Here is a 17,620-nt window from a genome sequence, read left to right on the forward strand (position 1 = left end):
TGTGCGAATCCCGTGCAGGGGGGGGGGGGGGATTCCCTCCTCAACCGTGTCACCTTCTGAACTGTCCTCCCTTCTCTAACTGCTACCCTCTCTGCTTTCTGCCTGTCTGAACACAGCAAAAGAGTATCAGGAGGAGGAGGAGGGTGGCCAGTCTCGGTCCCAAACCCCCCTCTTTCAGTCACAGAGTTCTCAGTCTGCTGAGGGCAGTGACTGTGGGATCACTGTCAGCCCTAAACTTCACTATAAGCTTTTTGCTTATACTAACGGTCATTGACCTGTCGTTTTATTTCAAACACATCCAGGCATAACACAGTGCTACTTTCAAAGCCCTGTCGACCAACAGTGCAAGCCGTTTTTTGTTCCAACCTTAATTGCGACCTCTGCAAACTGTTCTAGACAATGCGAATTTGTGGATTTCTCTAATTTTATTTGTCAGCTGAAGGCTTATGTAACTTCTTAAAGTCCATGTTAATTAGCTATACGTGCCATGAATAATAAATGATCCACACAGATATTACAAGACATTAAATTAGCAGGATCAACCAATACTTTCATTTTCTGTAATACGCTGTATGACAAAGAATTCACGTAGGTTAACGTTTCTTAATTGACGGAATTCGACTGTCGGGCAACATCAGTGGGATCCTGATTTCTGATCGTCTGGTCACTGAGTTCAGTGAGAGAGCAAATGGCAACAAACCACACGTATAATACAATCATGAAATACACCGCAAAACGCCCAGTGTTAAATGGTATTAATTTAACTCTTAACAGACAACATTTGGTCCCTCATTCCAGACTGGGACCAAGTGATACCTGAATTAACACTGTTAGGGTTTAATTAACCGCGAATATTTTACTGTGTAAGCATTTACAACCAGTCAACCACTTCAACTGATCAACAGTTTGGATGTAACAAAAACTAGTAAACACAGAGAGGGGCTCCAAGGCAAAGATTTGGGAACCACTGGAGAAGCATCTTCTTTAGTAATGTCTTATGCCACAGGGGCACAAGAGAAACAAAAATTAAGCGGACGTGTTTTGCCGAAGTACAAGGTTTCAACAGACGTGACGAAGGAGGCGTGTGTGCCTGTAACATAGTACTTCATTAAGTGCTTACACAGGTATCACAGTACGCAGGACCCGCTGAAATCCTTCTACAACATTTTCCAGGTGAAACTGTGAATGAGACAAGTGGACAACAATCACAGACAAGTCACACTCCCCCATTTTGAGAACATTCAGCAATAATTTATTTTCATAATCTCAAGAACCACCAAGTTTTCTCATCTGGAAAAAATTCATTATCAGTTGCCAACAACACGGTTTTTGAAAAATGCAAAGTTACTATACAAATTCTTAATAGAAAAAAAGAATAAATTAACAGTGGAACTTTGTTTTTTTTCTCTCTCTTCTTACAATTCCACTTTTTTTCTACAACATACACCTTTTTTGTCCGGTTATGGTTGAACAGAACCCAATAAAATCATTTTACATGCTCTACTGTCAAGAGGAGGGAGAGTGACCACGATAGTTTTCGTTTGAAACTAACGTCCTTCATTTTGCACGAGTGGTGTTAAAACTATTGACGACAATAAGTAAAACTCTACACCTAGGTATCGTAGCAGTAACTGGTCATCGTGTAGCACCTGAAAGGGTTGTTACTATGTCAGAACTAAAATCTAATACTGATTTATCAAAAAATAACTCTGAACATCATCAAAACAATGGTCTTTTTTAATATATAAACACGCTGCCCTCCATTGCTGCAAATTGCCATTGATAAATGGTGTTAGTTCATTATTTTTTTGTCTATAAAAATGCTTAGTTTTTACACCTAATAAAGACAGCAATGGTGCTATGGTTGCCAGATAGAGGGTAGAACACACGTACTCACATTGGTTTGGAGATTACCACAGGGTCTGAGGCAGACTCAACAGATTTAAAATCTTACGCAAAGGCGAGTTCCGTTAAGGAGTTTTTACGACTGACCACAATTTTTTAAAAATCATTTTACATTCCGGGATCCACAATTGTACCTTTGTCAACATGCTCGGTGAGGAACCGGGAAGGTGGTTTGGGGGGGCGGGCTGGGGCAAACGTCATTCTCAGGAACATGGAGCCGTTCTAATTAACCTTCGTTATTATTACAGAAGACCGCATCCTCACAACGAAGATGTCAATGTTAAGTATCAACGTGGGGAAGCGCCATGCGCGTGTCGGGGCTTAACGTGATGAGGTGCTCACCGAACAGGACGGCTCTCGCCCACGGCGCGTCCCTCATGCCAATAACGCGAGAGGCTGGCGTCGCGCCTTGTGCGCCTCGACGGAGTAGGTCACGCTACAGCCGACAAACTGAGAGAGAGAGGTCTGCAGCGCGTTTGGGGCACCTGCTGGTGATGACGTAACCATGGCGAGCCGAACGGACAGGCCTGCGTCGCTGTCAATCAAACGACAGGTGTCTCATCGCGTGGGGTTCTGTAAGGGGGAAACGGGTCCGCGGGTGCGGTTTCCTTTGTCCTCACACGCGAGAACATCCAATTAGCAAAACAGAGCAACGTAATTATCCCACTCCCACACACACAGTAAAATGTGCTTTTAAACACCTGGTTATTAATGTGTGTGTGTGTGTGTGTGTGTGTGTGTACATTTCTCTAGCATGTATGGCTTTTCCTGCTGTCTCAGACCACAGACCTTTCTCTGTTAAGAGGACGCAGAAACAGAACATGGTCCCCTTCACCAAACGCATCCAGTTCAGGTCCCCTGATCACGCAGGAGCCTGGACGTACAGCAAAACCCAAAGCTTGTACAGTGACCTCTGAGGACGGACAGAGAATTTTAAAATACGAAAGAGGAGATCTGCACTGCCAAGTCTGGAGTTTCAGAATGGAAGTGGCTCTAAACTGCTGCCTTTGCTTCCGTAAATCACACTACTATACAGGGGGTGTTTAAAAAAAGACTCTGCGATATTCTGTAAGGCATAGTGTGATCAAAGATCTATAAGTCTTGTGCTCACAGTACGACCTCTTCCCCTTGCACACTTACAAAATGTAACTGCGTGTAACTGTATGAACGTGTGTGACTGTGAGAGTGTGTGCAGTAGTATCCGTGTGCACACGCGTGTGTGTGTGCGCGTTCAGCAGCTGGCGTGTTAAGTAGCTGTGTTCAGGGCCGTTACAGTACAGGCGTCAGAGCACCAGGCTGGACAGCGTCGCCGTGGGAACGCGGTTATATGCAGGGTGGCTGGTCACCAATCGAAAGCCTGAGGATAGAGCCCTACACTCGCAAGGCCAGTGAGATCAGGTCTGTAGAGCACCGCCTGCCCCCCCAAAATCAAAATTACCCATCACTAAACTGGCATCTGGACTTTTATTTTTTTGTTTGTTGTTTTTTTGCTAGATCCTAGGTGAGACTGGCAGAGAATATCTCCTGGTTACGGTCAAAGAAAAACAGAACAAAGAAAAGTCTCTCCGGTTTTTACGCAATTGGGACCATGTGACAGGACGATGCGGGGGCGGGGGCGCGCGCGCAGAGTTTGATTGACACGGACGATGGGCGTGGCCGGAGGGGTTACAGTAGCAGCCCAGGAGAGGGATGGCGAGCGGCCGCAGTCGTGCGAGCCCTAGCAACCCGGCGGTGTGGAGCTCTCGGTGGGCAGGGGGATACTGTGCTGTAGGATGCTGGAGAAGGAAACTTCTGGAATATTCCAAGTGTATCTGACACGACGGGATCTTTGGTAGCGGACTGGGTTAGGGGCGGAAAGGGGTCCATCCTCGTCTTCACAATGTCCAGGGGGCATATACGTCCTCCAAAAAAAAATACGTCCCGAGATTTCATTCTCTTTTTTTAAAATGGCGAGAGAAGTTCAGCATCGTTCAGCATTTCTTTTTTTTCATTACAAAACAAAATAAAGCAAAAACAGAACAAGGTAACAAACAATCAAACGAACGAACAAACGAAAAATATATATACTGTATGCGTTGGTCTCGACAAGAACCCTTAACGAACGGGTTGGGCTGGGTATGACGCAGATGATGCGATATGAGAGCGGGGGGGGCAGTCCAGTGCTCACCCTTCAGTGTAGTCCTATTGCATTGTGGGAAGGGAGGGGGCGAGAGTATTGGCGTTAACATTAGCGTTGGAGAGCTCAGACCGATGACAGAGAGCTGGAGGAGAGCTCTGGATTGGACGTCCGTTGGAGCCACTGGGGCGTGCCCGAGTGCCCGGCTCACCCTGCTGTTTGGCCCCTGGAGGGGCGAGGGTGTCCCACCCCGAGAGGGTCCGGCCGGTCACGGTTCCCTGTGGCCCCCCCTGCACTGCCAAAAGAAGTGGGGAGGAAAAGAGCTTCCAGCGCAGAGCTCCGCCCCAGAGGGAGAGCTCCGCCCCCTAGTCTGGAGGACCCGGAACACTCACTGGAGGAGGAAGAGGAGGGGGAGGAGTCAACAGCAAAGAGGGTCAGACCAGCGTCCCCGGCTTGGCCTTCTCTCGCCCATACCACTGCATGTCCGCTAGTTCCGAATACAGGGGGCTGTCGTCCAGGAAACAGCAGTCGCTGAAGGAGCTGCAGGGGGGGGGGGGGAGAGAGACAGGACGCACCGCTGATCATTCCGGAACTTCCCTACTCGCAAAATTCCGCCTCGGCTGCGCGGCTGCGCTGACTCAGAGTCCGCCGGGGGGACGCGGGGCGACGCCGAGGGGGAATTTTAATTTAGGTGAAAAGTAACGGCAAGACACAGAGCTGGGGTGCACATGGAACGTGTGTCACACCGTTTCCTGTGGGAGAGGAGGGGGGCTTGGCTTATGGGAATAGGGGTATAACACGGGTCCACGTCGGCTGTGTTACTATGGAAAATGTGATTTCCCATGAGCCCTCAGGGGATGCTTAATGCTCTGAGCGACTAGTTCCAACCAGGAACTACGTTTTCCCCACAATCAGCAACATTCAGCTGGGTGTTAAGCCCACTTCCATTAGGGAAACGATCCAAACACAAACGCAGGACGGCAACATTTAGCAACGTTTTTGGCAGTTAAATTTGAAATAAAAGGGAAAAAAGAAAGTAACTCATGAAGGGCTCATGCTTCTTTTGACGCAGCCGGCAGGGTGGGTCACAGACAGAGACACAGAGTGCATGCTGGGAGATGGAGGCAGAGGTGAGGAGCCCCGTACCGTACCTCTATTCGTCAGTACTCTGGCGAGCCGGAGATCGAGGGCGATCCTCGAAAGGAGAGCTTTCGGCCGTGTCCCTAAGAGCGGACCGCAGAGCCGGGCGCGGGACGAGGGTTAGTGAGCAGCAGGAAGAGAAGCAGACAGGTTAGGAGATCAGTCCCTTCAGCAGGGCGGCTGCTCGTTCAGTAAGTCTGATAAGTGCAGTGATGGAAATGAAAGGTGGAAGCATCAGAGAAGATGAGATGATGAGATGAGGGTAATGGAGCTCCAGAAGGACTGGGTCCTAATGCAAATCTGCACTTCCTGTGAACCACATTTAGCAGGAATGCTTCCTGCAACAGAAGCGGAACCCGGTGAAGGAACACATTGTGTGTTCTGGAGTCTCACTTCACTGTTCTAGAGTCCTGAAGGGACAACGAAGAGACGGGGAACCAGGAGCCGTTCACCCTCCAGAACGTTCTTTAACCACACGAGTGGGTGGGGCCTTTACATGCTCAATGAGGTTGGCCAGTCCGGTGCTCCGATTCCCTACCTCATACACAATGGCAGAATAAACGGACCCTCACCTCAAACCCAAAAGCCATTTCCATTCAGCTGTACCTGTTGTTCAGACTGAACTTCTATGATTTTATCTCCATATTTAATATAAACATTTGCAGTTTGGTAAATATGGTAGAGTCAGATAACCTTGCGATTGTGATTATGTCATGTTTCTAAATATGAACTATGACAGAGAAGCGCTGGAAATAAGATGCTGCTTTTCCCTGTTGTGTCAGTGCTGCATAATGGGTTGATGTCACAGCACAGCAAGACAGCACCGTGGCGAAAGTAAATACAGAGTACGGTAACATATACCACACTCAACAGTTCAGGGGGCTTAGCGCCCAGTACAATCAACACGGCTTCTGCCAAAGCCCCTGGAAACAGAAACATAACAGTGGGAGATGCCTGAGGCTCGTACGTCACCGATTGGCCGCGAGCGACTCCTAGTTTTTCCACAATCGGCTGTGCCCGGTTAATACGCACCGTGCCTGATTAGACTGCATTTAAACAGCGTCTCATCCACCACCTGTTCTTCTCAGGGGAGAGTGGGAGATCTCATTTCAACTCTGGGGAGACTAAGATTTTTTTTGGGGGGGGTACCACCTATGTACCACCCAATACAACATGATGATATTGGGGGGGGGGGGGGACCATTGTATGTTTTCTCAAAGTTGGGAAATAGTCCCTGGGATCTAGGCCCGTGCCTGAGCGTCACAGAGCTTCACAAACGCACTGATCCCACTCACAGCTCACAGACAAACGCTGAGACACTCCACCCTTTACCACGGAGATGAGGGAGGAGGAGGAGAGGAGAGATAGAGCGTGAAGCTGGAGACAGAGGAGGAGAAAGGGAAAAAGAAAACGTGAGATGGATATGGGGATAGGAGAGAGAGAGAGAGAGAGAGAGAGGAAAGCGGAGGAGGTGCAGTCTGACACTCACTCGCTCTGCCAGCTGAGTATGTGCTGAGGGCTGCCGGGCGGCGTGGCGGCTGCATCACTGGAGGGAGTCATACTCCTCTGACTGTGGGGCGAGGCAGCTGTGGACACACACACACACACACACACACAGACAGACAAAAAGACACACACACACAGGTCAGACAGGTGTCACGAGGGGCTGTGGAATTCCAGCTATGTCATCTGTTTGGTGAACATCGGGGGAGAGGGGCAGCGGCGGGGGGGGGAGGGGAAGAGGAAACCATGACTAATGGATTCCATTCCACACGGGGGGTTTATTTAAACACTGTTCAGTGATCAGAGCCTGGCCCAGTACCCCTCTTATCAGGACCTCAGGTCCTCACAAACCCCGCATACGTGCAGCGCAGCGTACACACTCTCCAGGAGTAATCCTGACAAGCAGTCGCTGATGTCCTGCTCCGCGTCTCGCATTAACACGCACTCTGGCCTTAACACTAACAAGCGTGGTATCCTCCTAATAGCTTTTCCCAAACGGTGGAGGGGAGCGACCGGTATACAGTGAAACTCAGACCGCCCTCTGTTTACTAACAAAAGGCACGAGGCATTATACTGAACACACCAGACAAGCTTCACGTGGACGGACGGGCACTGAACAGCCAGCCAACCGACAGCTCAACGGTGGTGACCATGGAAACCCCCAGCAAACGGTGTGAAGTACTGGATCATACTACAAACACGCAGCATTAAATAATAAAAACACCGCCAACAGAAATCTACCTTTAAGTTACAGCACCGCCCAATGCCCCTCTCTCTCTGCAGATGAAATATTTACAGCATCTGTCTCCGATGATCTCGCAGAGATTCCCTTACACACCAGACCTCGGGGGCACGCAGCTGCGGACCCCAGAATCTCACCGGCGGCCGCTATCTCGCGCGTGAGACGGGGGAACGGAGCCCCCGTGGGCGCGGCGGGGGGGGGGGTTTGTATGAGGATTAAAGACCGGAGATAAGCAGGGACTCCAGGGGGGGGTCGCTGCTGCTGCAGAGGAGGAGGTGATGTTATCTGCGCACAATAGACCCTCGGTGTGCCTCCCAGGGGCACTGGAGAGCAGTGTTTGTCATTCCCACCGACCAGTAAACACGAGGTTATTGTGTGTGGGGGGGGTGGAGGGGTGATGGGAGGGGTGATGTGTGTGTTTGGTTGGGGGTGGAGGGCAGGCTGGTGTGTTTGTCTGTAAGGAGGATTCTTTCTCCTTGGTAGTACTGAGAAAGGAATGCGCTCACTGTCTGGGCTATAAAACTGATTATGAAACAATGGCTCAATGTGTGTATGTGTGTTGTGTGTTGTGGGGGGGGGGGGTTGTCTTACATGACGGAGACAGCCTGTCCCACCCAGCATGGCCATATCTCACCCTGTCTGCCAGACCACCCTGACAGGGCAGACAGACAGACACCCCTCAGGAATGCGCTTCAGTGGGCTGGCTCACATTTCACTGCTGAGTCTACACAGACAGACCTGCGCTTGGACTCAACCAAAGCGCACCAAACAGGGGGGGAGGGGGGGCAAGAGAAACGACTCTGCGGGGCTCACCTGAGGAGCCCTTGGAGAGGGCGCTGGCTCTGCCCGAGCGTCCCACAGGGCTCTGGAGCGTCCCGTACTGGGACCCCCCGTCCGAGGCGTTGGAGCTGGTGTGGGACAGCCTGCCGTGCTCCTTCAGCGACCCCGAGGAGCGCTGGTACCAGCACCGCAGCTCGTCCGAGACCACCACCCTCCCGCCCCCGCCGCCCCCCTCGCGCCCCAGGGAGGGGGTCCGCACGATCTGGGAGCGGGACGGGGTGAGGCGCCCTCCGCCCTCGCCCCCCTCCTCCGGCCCCCCGCCCCAGCTCTCCTTGTACAGCCCCCCCGCCGTGTAGGAGCTGGAGGTCTTGAACTGGGCCTTGACGCTGTAGTGGCCCTCCTGGTCGCTCTCCAGGCTGCGCACCACCATGGGCGCGGCGCTGCCCTCCACGTACAGCGGGTACTCCCGGATGCGGTACTGCGAGGACGGCTGGCTCTGGCTCTGCAGGTAGACCCCGCCCGCCTGGTGCCCGTTGCGCGCCGCCAGGTTGGGCATGCTGCCCGAGCCGGACGAGCCCAGCTGGCCCGCCGAGCGGTGCCGCTGCCGCTGCCGCTGCCGGGCCTTGGAGGGCGAGTCCTCGGCCAGCGTGGAGTAGCCGTGGTTGCCGGGGGCGCCGGCGGCGGACGAGGAGGAGGAGGAGGGCGCGGCGGGGTAGTAGTGCTCGGAGCTGGAGTGGCTGGCGCAGGACGAGCAGTCGTCCAGCGGGTCGGACCCGTTGCTGCTGCGCGTGCCCGGCGTGCGCAGGTCCGGGCTGCCCGTCTCGGGCTCCGAGCCCAGCGGCTTGCCCTGCGACTCCAGGCTGGAGCTGCGGTTGCGGAAGTGCTGCGCCAGGCTGTGCAGCTGCGTGGGGCTGATGTCCACCGACCTGCAGGGGGCGGCAGAGAGACGCTCACATGGGTCAGTGGGGGGGGGCTGGAGACGGGACTGACGCAGCTAATAATGGCACAGCAGCGTCATATAAACAGAGCTATTTCTGTGCTAAAGCCAACACAGGAGACCAGCTAAACAAACTGGGCTGATTTCTGGAGCAGACTTTGGACAGATGACTCATCAGAGGCTGGTAAAAACTGAAGATGCTCGTGCAGATCCCTGGAGATCTTCAATGACACATGTTCCTAATCAAATCCACATGAAATAAGAACTATTATTATTATTATTATTATTATTGAAAACTGATGAAAACATGTTTTCGGTCTTCTGTGGGAACTTGAACCTAAACAGGCATTGAAAATCCCAAGTGTTATTTCAGATAAATATTTGACCCAGGACTGCAGTTTAACAAAGTACTGATGGAAATGTTGCAGACTCCCCCATTACAGTGAATCTAAAGGCCCAGACAGTGAAAAAAACAGTGTGTTCACATCTCCCCACCCCTCTGGAGTTGGCAGAATGGTAGGACCCCGCCGGCCCGGTGCTGACCTGGTGGAGTGGATGTAGTGGGGCACGCGGGTCCTCAGGTCGGGGGTGGAGGGCATGCTGGACTGGGAGCTCCAGGGGGGGAGGCCCCGGACCGGGCTGTTCTGCAGGGAGTTGGTGCCCCCGGCCTCCGTACAGCTGCCCGTGCTGGGGAAACGCCTGTGACTGCTGCAGGGAGACAGGACGCCCCCAAATCACACGCTGACCAGCCCTTAAAACCCTCTGAAGAGCAGGCCTTTTTTGGAATGTTTTTTTCAAAATTCTGAGTGCTCTTAATCTCAAGAACCACATAGTGTCTCAACCATTGCACTGCAAATCAACATCTGACCACAAGCGTGACATCTCAAAATAGAATAAAACTAAAGGATAAATATAATTTATTGCCAGGTCTTGGAAAGGTATGCGCTGTTAAGCACCGCTAGGTTGCTATGACATCTGCACACACCTCCCACTGCACAGGCACAGGTTACAGAAGAGGAGCACATCTCCATTCCTGGCACTGTAAGTCACAGACGCATTTATCTGGCGCGTATCCCGCGCGTGTCGCGCGGTAGCGCAGAAGGCGGGGCCTACCCGGCGTGGCCGTGGGAGGAGCGCTTCTTGACGCGCTCGTACGGCTCGTCCAGCGAGGACTCGCTCCACTGCTTGGGCTTGATGGGCGACTTGTCGTAGTCGCTGCGCTGGTAGTGCAGGTGGCGGAGCCCCTCCAGGGACTGCGGGGGCGGGGGCCGGCCGTGGGACGGGGGGCGGGGCGGCAGGCCCCGGTGCGGGGAGGCAGTGGGCGAAAAGGGGCCCGTCACCTGAGGGTCGTCTGCGGGGGGGGGGGGAGAGAGAGAGGCGGCCGGGTTTAAAAGGGCGGAGGAGGGAGTCTGTGACAGAGAGAGGATGGAGGTGCAGGTGCCACTGCTCGGGTGGAGACTGTGACGCTGTGAGAATCACACTCCGTACGCAAGAGGCACTCTGACCCAGATCCACACACACCCGCCAATCACAAACTCGCACATCTCAAACACCACAAACTAAACTGCATACAGAACATTATGCTCCACACAGATAATTACACACACACTCGCAGACATACACACACACACACGCACACACAAACACTTAGACACAGACACAAGATTATCAAGATGATTACCGTCATCGAGGACAAGGGCGTCGGACAGGGAGCTGTCTTCAGAACCGATGTTCGCCTCTGTGAAGCAAAAAACCAAAAGAACTCCTTATTTATCCAGTAAAACAAAACACACGTTTGGCGGCCAGGCACCAGGCTAAAGCGTTTGGTTCTCTCTGCTGTCCTGAGCCTGAAAGCCTGGCACACTGGCCACAGAGCCGCCCAGGGAGGAAGGGACTCAGACCTCAGGGTATTCCTCTCTCTCATCACACACTGAGCACCTGCTCAGGTTGGCGCCAAACTACCTTAGGGAAGTTTAAAAAAAAAATTAAAAAAAAGGTTTTCACTAGTCTGAGCAGCTCAGACGGGCCCCTTCCGAAACCGAAAGTAATGATAAAAAATGGGATGTGAAGACTAAAAGGAACAGATCCCCCCCCCCGGCCCTTCTCAGAAACCATTACGCCTCCCAACACGCCTGACGCTGAGGCCATTAACCTTCCCGCCCCGCCTGAGCGCGCCCACCTCTGTGCAGCGGTGCGGCCGGCCTTTTAATGCCCTTCATGTTCCATTTCCCTCGCCCCCCATTAACACACGCGGGCGGGCGGGCAGGGGGACTCAACTCCGTACGCAGGGCGCCAAATGAGATCATCGCCGCCGCCATCGTGAAAATAATAGAAAAATTGTATTCAAATGCCGCGCTGCTCTCTCTCGCTCGCCCGTAATGGATGGCTCGTGTAATGCCGTTTTATAATGGTTTTTTGACTTCCTGCAGATTGGGGTTTGAAAAAAAACAAAGGCAGGATACAGCCTTCTCATTATATCAGCGCCCTTCGCCTGCATTACATCGAGCACTCCGCCATTTAAAAAAATACAACCTGGGAGGAGATAAGCACTGTTTTAAATGGACTAAGATTGCCTGCGAAATGCAATTCAATTTTCACAGAAAAATGATTCACTATGATTCACGGTTATTCACAGTTATTGACTTTCTGAAGGATGAAATTGAGAAGTGAAAGCTGCATGGAGCCAGCCGTGTGCAAGCAGTCAGGCTGAAAACCAGAGTTCAGTGAACCCACTCTCCCGCTCAAAAATGCTCTTCAGCAAACACTCAGCGAGCCAACTTCAGATTGGCTCACACAGGTCACACGGCGCGCCTCGGCCAATCGGGGCAGGCTGCGCTGAGCATTCCCGCAGACTCTCACCCTCGATGATGAGGGAGGCGCGCTGCGTGGGCTTCTTGCCCGAGCGGACGCGGTGCTCGTTGATGGCGTTCTCGATGTCCTGCAGCTTCCTGAGGGCGTTCAGGTAGGAGGTCTTCCGCTGCTTCTTCAGCTTCTTGCTGCTGACGTGGGGGTCGCTGGCCAGCCGCCGCGCCGCCTCCGTGATCTGCGACTGGATGGCGAACTCCCGCTCCAGCCTCTCCAGCTCCTCCTCCTGCCGGGAGACGCGCGCTGCTTAGACTCCGCCCTCTTTTCTGGTGACATCACCCCACTACCCCCCACACACAGGCAGGACACCCGCGAGTCAGAGCATAAAGCATGCATGCAAACACACACACGCATGCATATACAAGCACGCAGATATGTACACACACAGACATGGACACGCTCGCAAACACACACATGCATGCATATACAAACACGCAGACATGTACACACACAGACATGGACACGCTCACAAGCACACACACACACACACACATATGCAGACCCAGACACAGACATGCTTGGACAAACACACACAGACACACAAACACATGCTAAAAAAAGTCATCCAACCATCTCTAAGTGACCAACAAACATCCACAAACAAAAACACATAAACACGCACCACCCAGTACTTTCCTCTTAAGGCAATATTTCCATCACACACACACACACACACACACAGACACACATGAACACACACACACACACACGCAGTGCTGATTTTGTCAGCAGACACAGCAAACTTTTAAACCCCACATTCATCTGGAAAAGGTACCGTGTCCAGAACAACAACATGTAATTTTTTCACTGCCATCGTCTCTAACCCTAGCCTCCGTCAGCAGGAATGTATCTTTAAGAAGCAGACGTGAGCAGACCGATCGGCGCGGGGAGCGAGGGACCTGCGGGGGCCGCGATCGCTTCTCACCAACCTCCGCCTCTCCCTCGGCCTTCTGGGGCCGGACGGCTACTCCGCCCGTGACCCCAAGTCTAGAGCGGGGCCTACGAAAACAGAGAGGGGGGTCCAAACGGTCCGAGGGGACTATCCCTTGTGGGGGGGGGGCAGAAATGAAAATAGCGGTACAGCGCTGCTCCCAGCGAACCGCGCGGGGTTGGCGAGCGTGTTCAGCGAGGTCAACGCACCGAAGGAACTACCTTTGGCGATCGGAATCCCGCGAAACGAACACGCTCCTGCCCTGCGTGCGTACGGTGGGTCGTGCACTCCCCCGCGCGGAGCAGGGCTCAGATAACCCCCTTCTGGGGCTAAATCGTGGCTGACGAAGGCCAGTTTCTCACAAGGGTTTTTTGTAAATAATGCCGTCGCTTGGCAGCGCCTCAACGCACACACACACTGCTCGACTACCGCCGCTTCCTCTGACTAACGCTCAGCTATTTACGGCCTGAACGCTAACGTGCGGACAGCCCGTGTTTGGCAAACGCGATGTTCCAGGATTATGCCGGGCGAGTCTGGGCCACTGCTGACTGTATACGCTGGTCCGGTTAACCCTGCAGTGCACTGCCCCCGTCAGCCTCCTCAAAAAGACTCTCCCAGGGCCGAACTGGGCAAACCAGGACGCCTGAAAAACGTCTGACGCTCGTCTCACGCCCGTGTGGACAGGGAGAGGTACAGAGCACACATCTCTCTCTCTCTCTCTCTCTCCTTTTCCTCTGGTTACGGTCCCTTCCTCAAAGGGACAAAGACGGACCAGCGTTCTATGCTGTGCTAAAGTGCACTGGGATTCATGCTTTCTGAATATTTTTCACGACCTCACAGGATCTCACCACCTGTCCTGTGCAATATATTAAGCATTGCTGTTCCCTTTGGGAAGGAGTAGCTCATCCAGTCACTGCCGAACCAAAATTCAAAAACTGTGTTCATAAACTCTGTGTGGACACGCAGCCACGGTGGTGTGTTTTTTGGGAAAGATGTCCGCGGCTGGCCGGCCTGTGGTCCGGTAACCGGGCCTCACCTCCCCCTTGGGCAGGATCTTCTGCTCGTCCAGTTTGAAGGCCGTGCCGATCTTCCGGCGGACCGTGGGCGGCTCCTCCCCCGGGTCCAGGGGGTACTCCTTGGGCAACTTCCCGGTCAGCTCCTGGCACAGGCAGAAAGGCATGCTGGTTAGGGGGCACTTAGCCTTCATCAACTAAACTGTTTCAGTAAAGATCTAAATGTGAAAAATAACAGCTGCCAGTGAGTAACGTATAAAGACATTGCTATTGTCATGCCGACTGTCTGCTTTTAAACACTCCTAGCACAATTACAGTACAATACAATACAGAGGTATTATAATACAAAAACACGTGCAGTGTGTTCCTCCACCCTACAGGGGGCGCTGGCCTTACCGCCTCTCTTATGCAGACATTCTTCAGCTCCTCCAGTCGCTGCCGCAGCGTCTCCTCCAGGGCTTCCTGTCTGGCCTTGAGGGCAACCAGCATGTCCTTCTTAGCAGTCTGAGAGCTGTCCGACTCCTGGGAGCCTGCGCACACACACACACACACACAGTCCTGTTATCGCTTCTGCTCAAACAATGCAGTGTCTATCATCCATAATGAAGTTCAGATACAACGGCAGCCGCTGACCTCAGGAGATGACTGGAGACAGACAAAGAGACAGACAGACAGACAGACAGACAGGCAGACACTGTGCAGCTCTTACAGCCCCCAAACACAAGGTGAAGACTCAACCCCTTCCCCCTGTTTGAAGTAAGAACAAATCTGTTCCAGCCTAACAATGGGCGACCTTTCTGCCAGGGCACACCCCTACCTACCCCCCTCCCCCCTCCCCCTGCTTGTTGTTTTGCCACAGGCTGTACCAAGGCTTTGTGACTCACACTGGCGAACAGGACAGGCCTTGATGAACACACAGCTAGCGTGTGATACGCCGTGGCCTTCGCTCGATTGGGGGGGGGGGGGGTTGGCGGTTGATGGGGAGAAGGTGCTTTCGGGGGGGTCTCCCCGTGGACCGGGTCGTACCGCAGAATGCCATGAGGGCAAGAGGTGGGCGGGGCTACACCTGCTGCCACCGGTCAGGATGTTTACGGGGAAGCGGGTGGCGGTTTCGATAAGGAGGGCCGGAGGGGGAATGGGGGGGGGGCACAGCGGGACAGGGGGCCCGGGCACACCCGGGGCTGCAGACCCCAAAAGCACTGCGGTACTTCTCAGGCTCTCTTTGTGGGTTAATTCTTTCTCTTAAAATGAGTCCTAACTGGATCAGACACCACTGCGCACCAGTATAAAGTGGTATCAGCACTAACGGTCGGCAGGATCAGCACAGGTCTCACGCCCGAGGAATGTGCCTCTCGTGATTTTTTTGTTCTGGCGGAACATCAACAGGACGCGGGAGTTTAAACGCGGGGGGGGGGGCAGACGCTGGGCGAGTGCTGTGACAAACGTGGGATATCCGCCAGGCCGCCACCGGGGGCACGGGTCAGCCCCGCTTCCTGCCGGGAGGGGGGGGGGGCGGGGTTAGCGCCCGGCGGAGGCCAATGGGGGCCGCTCGCTGATTACCTTAAACGTCCGTGAGGAAAATAACACTGTTTTTCGACGGGGCACCCTGGGGCCTTAATGGCTTTATTTTTCTGAAAGGAACCTGGGACGGTAGCGCACGGGACAGTCATGTTCGCTCACCACAGAGTTGCTGACCCTCCCGCCTAGTGACATCACACCGTGACATCATTCCACATCGTTTCTCAGTGTGCACTGAAAAGAGGGAGACAATCTCTTCTTGTGTCAGAATTAATTCACCATGGCCACGTGCAAAGTAGCCAGCTTGGAGGAAGGGGGGGGGGCAAGATCATGAGTTTTTCATCTGGAAAAAAAACCAGTTTAATCTGGAAAATTTGAAATGAAAATGTACCAAAAACTTAGCCTATCCAGGACTGCACATTGCTAACTGAAAAACCTTTAAAAGACCCCAGGAAGTCCGGACAGTAAGACACAGTTAGCCCATAACATGGCACACTTACACAAATAAAGGCCCGCTGATCCCTGAGGGAGCGAGCTGCCTCCACATAAGGACGGCTGAGGTAAACGGCAGTTAAGCAGAGACCACTCTGTCTCTCCTTATAAGGAGAGTCACACTCGCTTGTCTTGGTTTCCCCGGTAACGCCACGGGGAACCGGTCCCGTTGCTGACGGGAGGCCCCTCGAATCGGGGGTGACTTCACCTGCGCCCGATTGGCTACTTTCTCTAATGACCTTCCTGCCTAACGAGCTGGCCAGCGAATTGCCCCAGGGTGCCATTACAGCAATGCCCCATTACAGTAATGCCCCAATGCCCCATTACAGTAATGTCCCAATGCCCCATTACCACAATCACAGCCACACACCCAGAAGGGTCCCATCTGTGGGGGGCATTCATTTCAGCAAGTGCTTTTTTACCCGTTTGAATAAACAAAAGAGGCAGAAACAGAAAAACTATAATTCAGTTTAACACTTCTAACGGTGCTGGAGAATTCTTCTGCTGATTGGCTGCTGGGTTTAATGGTCTGTTAAGGGGGAGGGGGGGGGGGAGGGGGTTCTACTTCAGTGGCTTTTGAAAGAACAACAGCGGGGGGCTTCGTGCCGACGGAGGGCTAAGTCCGAGTGAACAATTTTTATTTTTTGGCCTGAAAGGAAACATTAAACATAACATTACACCTGATATACACCCGAGAAAAGTCTGGGGAGCGTATGGAAGGAAAATACACGCAGCATGAAGTTAAGGTTTGCGGCACATTTTCAAAAAGGGGGAAAAAAAACGAACAAAAAAAAACAATTAAGGCTGCCCCCAGGGAGACTAATGGGCTCAAAGATTTATGCGGCACTTTTTACTCCGGTCTCTCGTTCGGAAAAAAACTGAAAGGAAATTTCTGTGGTGGCCAACCGAGTAAAATCCAGAGTGTCAGGGGAAAAAAAACAAAAAAAAGATTAACAGATGGAAGGCAACTGGGCCAAAGAAAGGGTTCAGATTGAGCGCCGTCGCAGAAAGACGACACCGAGTCAGAAACCGAAAACATTAAAAAAAACTAGAATATTCCCCTGGAATACTGCATTCGCTGGAGGCCTCCAATCCACATGCACCTCTGCATGAAGACACACCCTTTTCTCTGTAAGTGGAGCCAATGAATAAGTGTAGATCCCTGCTAATTAAATACAATCCTCATGAGGAAACGTTAACCATGGCACTTTGGCGAACGACAGGAAAACCAAAAACAACCAAACCCTCCCAACCCAGCCCTGGGTGATCTGTGAGCTGAGCTATGTGACAGGCACATAAGCCGTTGCTACATGCAAACATCCTATGAGTCCGACATTGTCGTCTCACAACATTCATGAGCATTGTCCTGTCATAGCAGGGCCCCAGCGTGTGCGATGGCTTCTCACAGCACGTAGACACACAATGTGAGAAACAGAGCGTCCTAACCGAGGCTCTCACCTACAACACACACACACACCACCACACATCTCTCACACACACTCACCCCCATCACTCCACCACACAACACACATCCACTCACCACCACACACATACTCACACATTCAAACTACCACAGCACCACACACACATGCATCACACACAACACCAATGACACACACACACAACACAGACTCACACACACACCACCCACCACACACACACCACACACACACACACA

At 52.7% G+C, this 17,620-nt stretch overlaps 1 protein-coding gene across 1 annotated transcript in view; it reads right to left on the reverse strand.

The window, feature by feature from the left end:
* Positions 1 to 4,419: 4,419 nt before the first annotated feature.
* frmd4a (FERM domain containing 4A) overlaps positions 4,420 to 17,620 on the reverse strand; it is a 67,577-nt gene continuing 54,376 nt past the window's right edge. Inside the window, exons 15-23 of the mRNA XM_064319461.1 lie at positions 14,329 to 14,462; positions 13,956 to 14,078; positions 11,983 to 12,214; positions 10,805 to 10,861; positions 10,237 to 10,474; positions 9,667 to 9,831; positions 8,220 to 9,112; positions 6,651 to 6,747; positions 4,420 to 4,561 (exon numbers count right to left, since the gene is read on the reverse strand). Of these exons, the coding sequence (XP_064175531.1) occupies positions 4,456 to 4,561; positions 6,651 to 6,747; positions 8,220 to 9,112; positions 9,667 to 9,831; positions 10,237 to 10,474; positions 10,805 to 10,861; positions 11,983 to 12,214; positions 13,956 to 14,078; positions 14,329 to 14,462 (2,045 nt within the window). The 3' untranslated portion in view covers positions 4,420 to 4,455. The remainder of the gene's footprint in view (positions 4,562 to 6,650; positions 6,748 to 8,219; positions 9,113 to 9,666; positions 9,832 to 10,236; positions 10,475 to 10,804; positions 10,862 to 11,982; positions 12,215 to 13,955; positions 14,079 to 14,328; positions 14,463 to 17,620) is intronic.

Source organism: Anguilla rostrata, chromosome 19 (genome assembly GCF_018555375.3).
Source record: "Anguilla rostrata isolate EN2019 chromosome 19, ASM1855537v3, whole genome shotgun sequence".
NCBI lineage: Eukaryota > Metazoa > Chordata > Actinopteri > Anguilliformes > Anguillidae > Anguilla > Anguilla rostrata.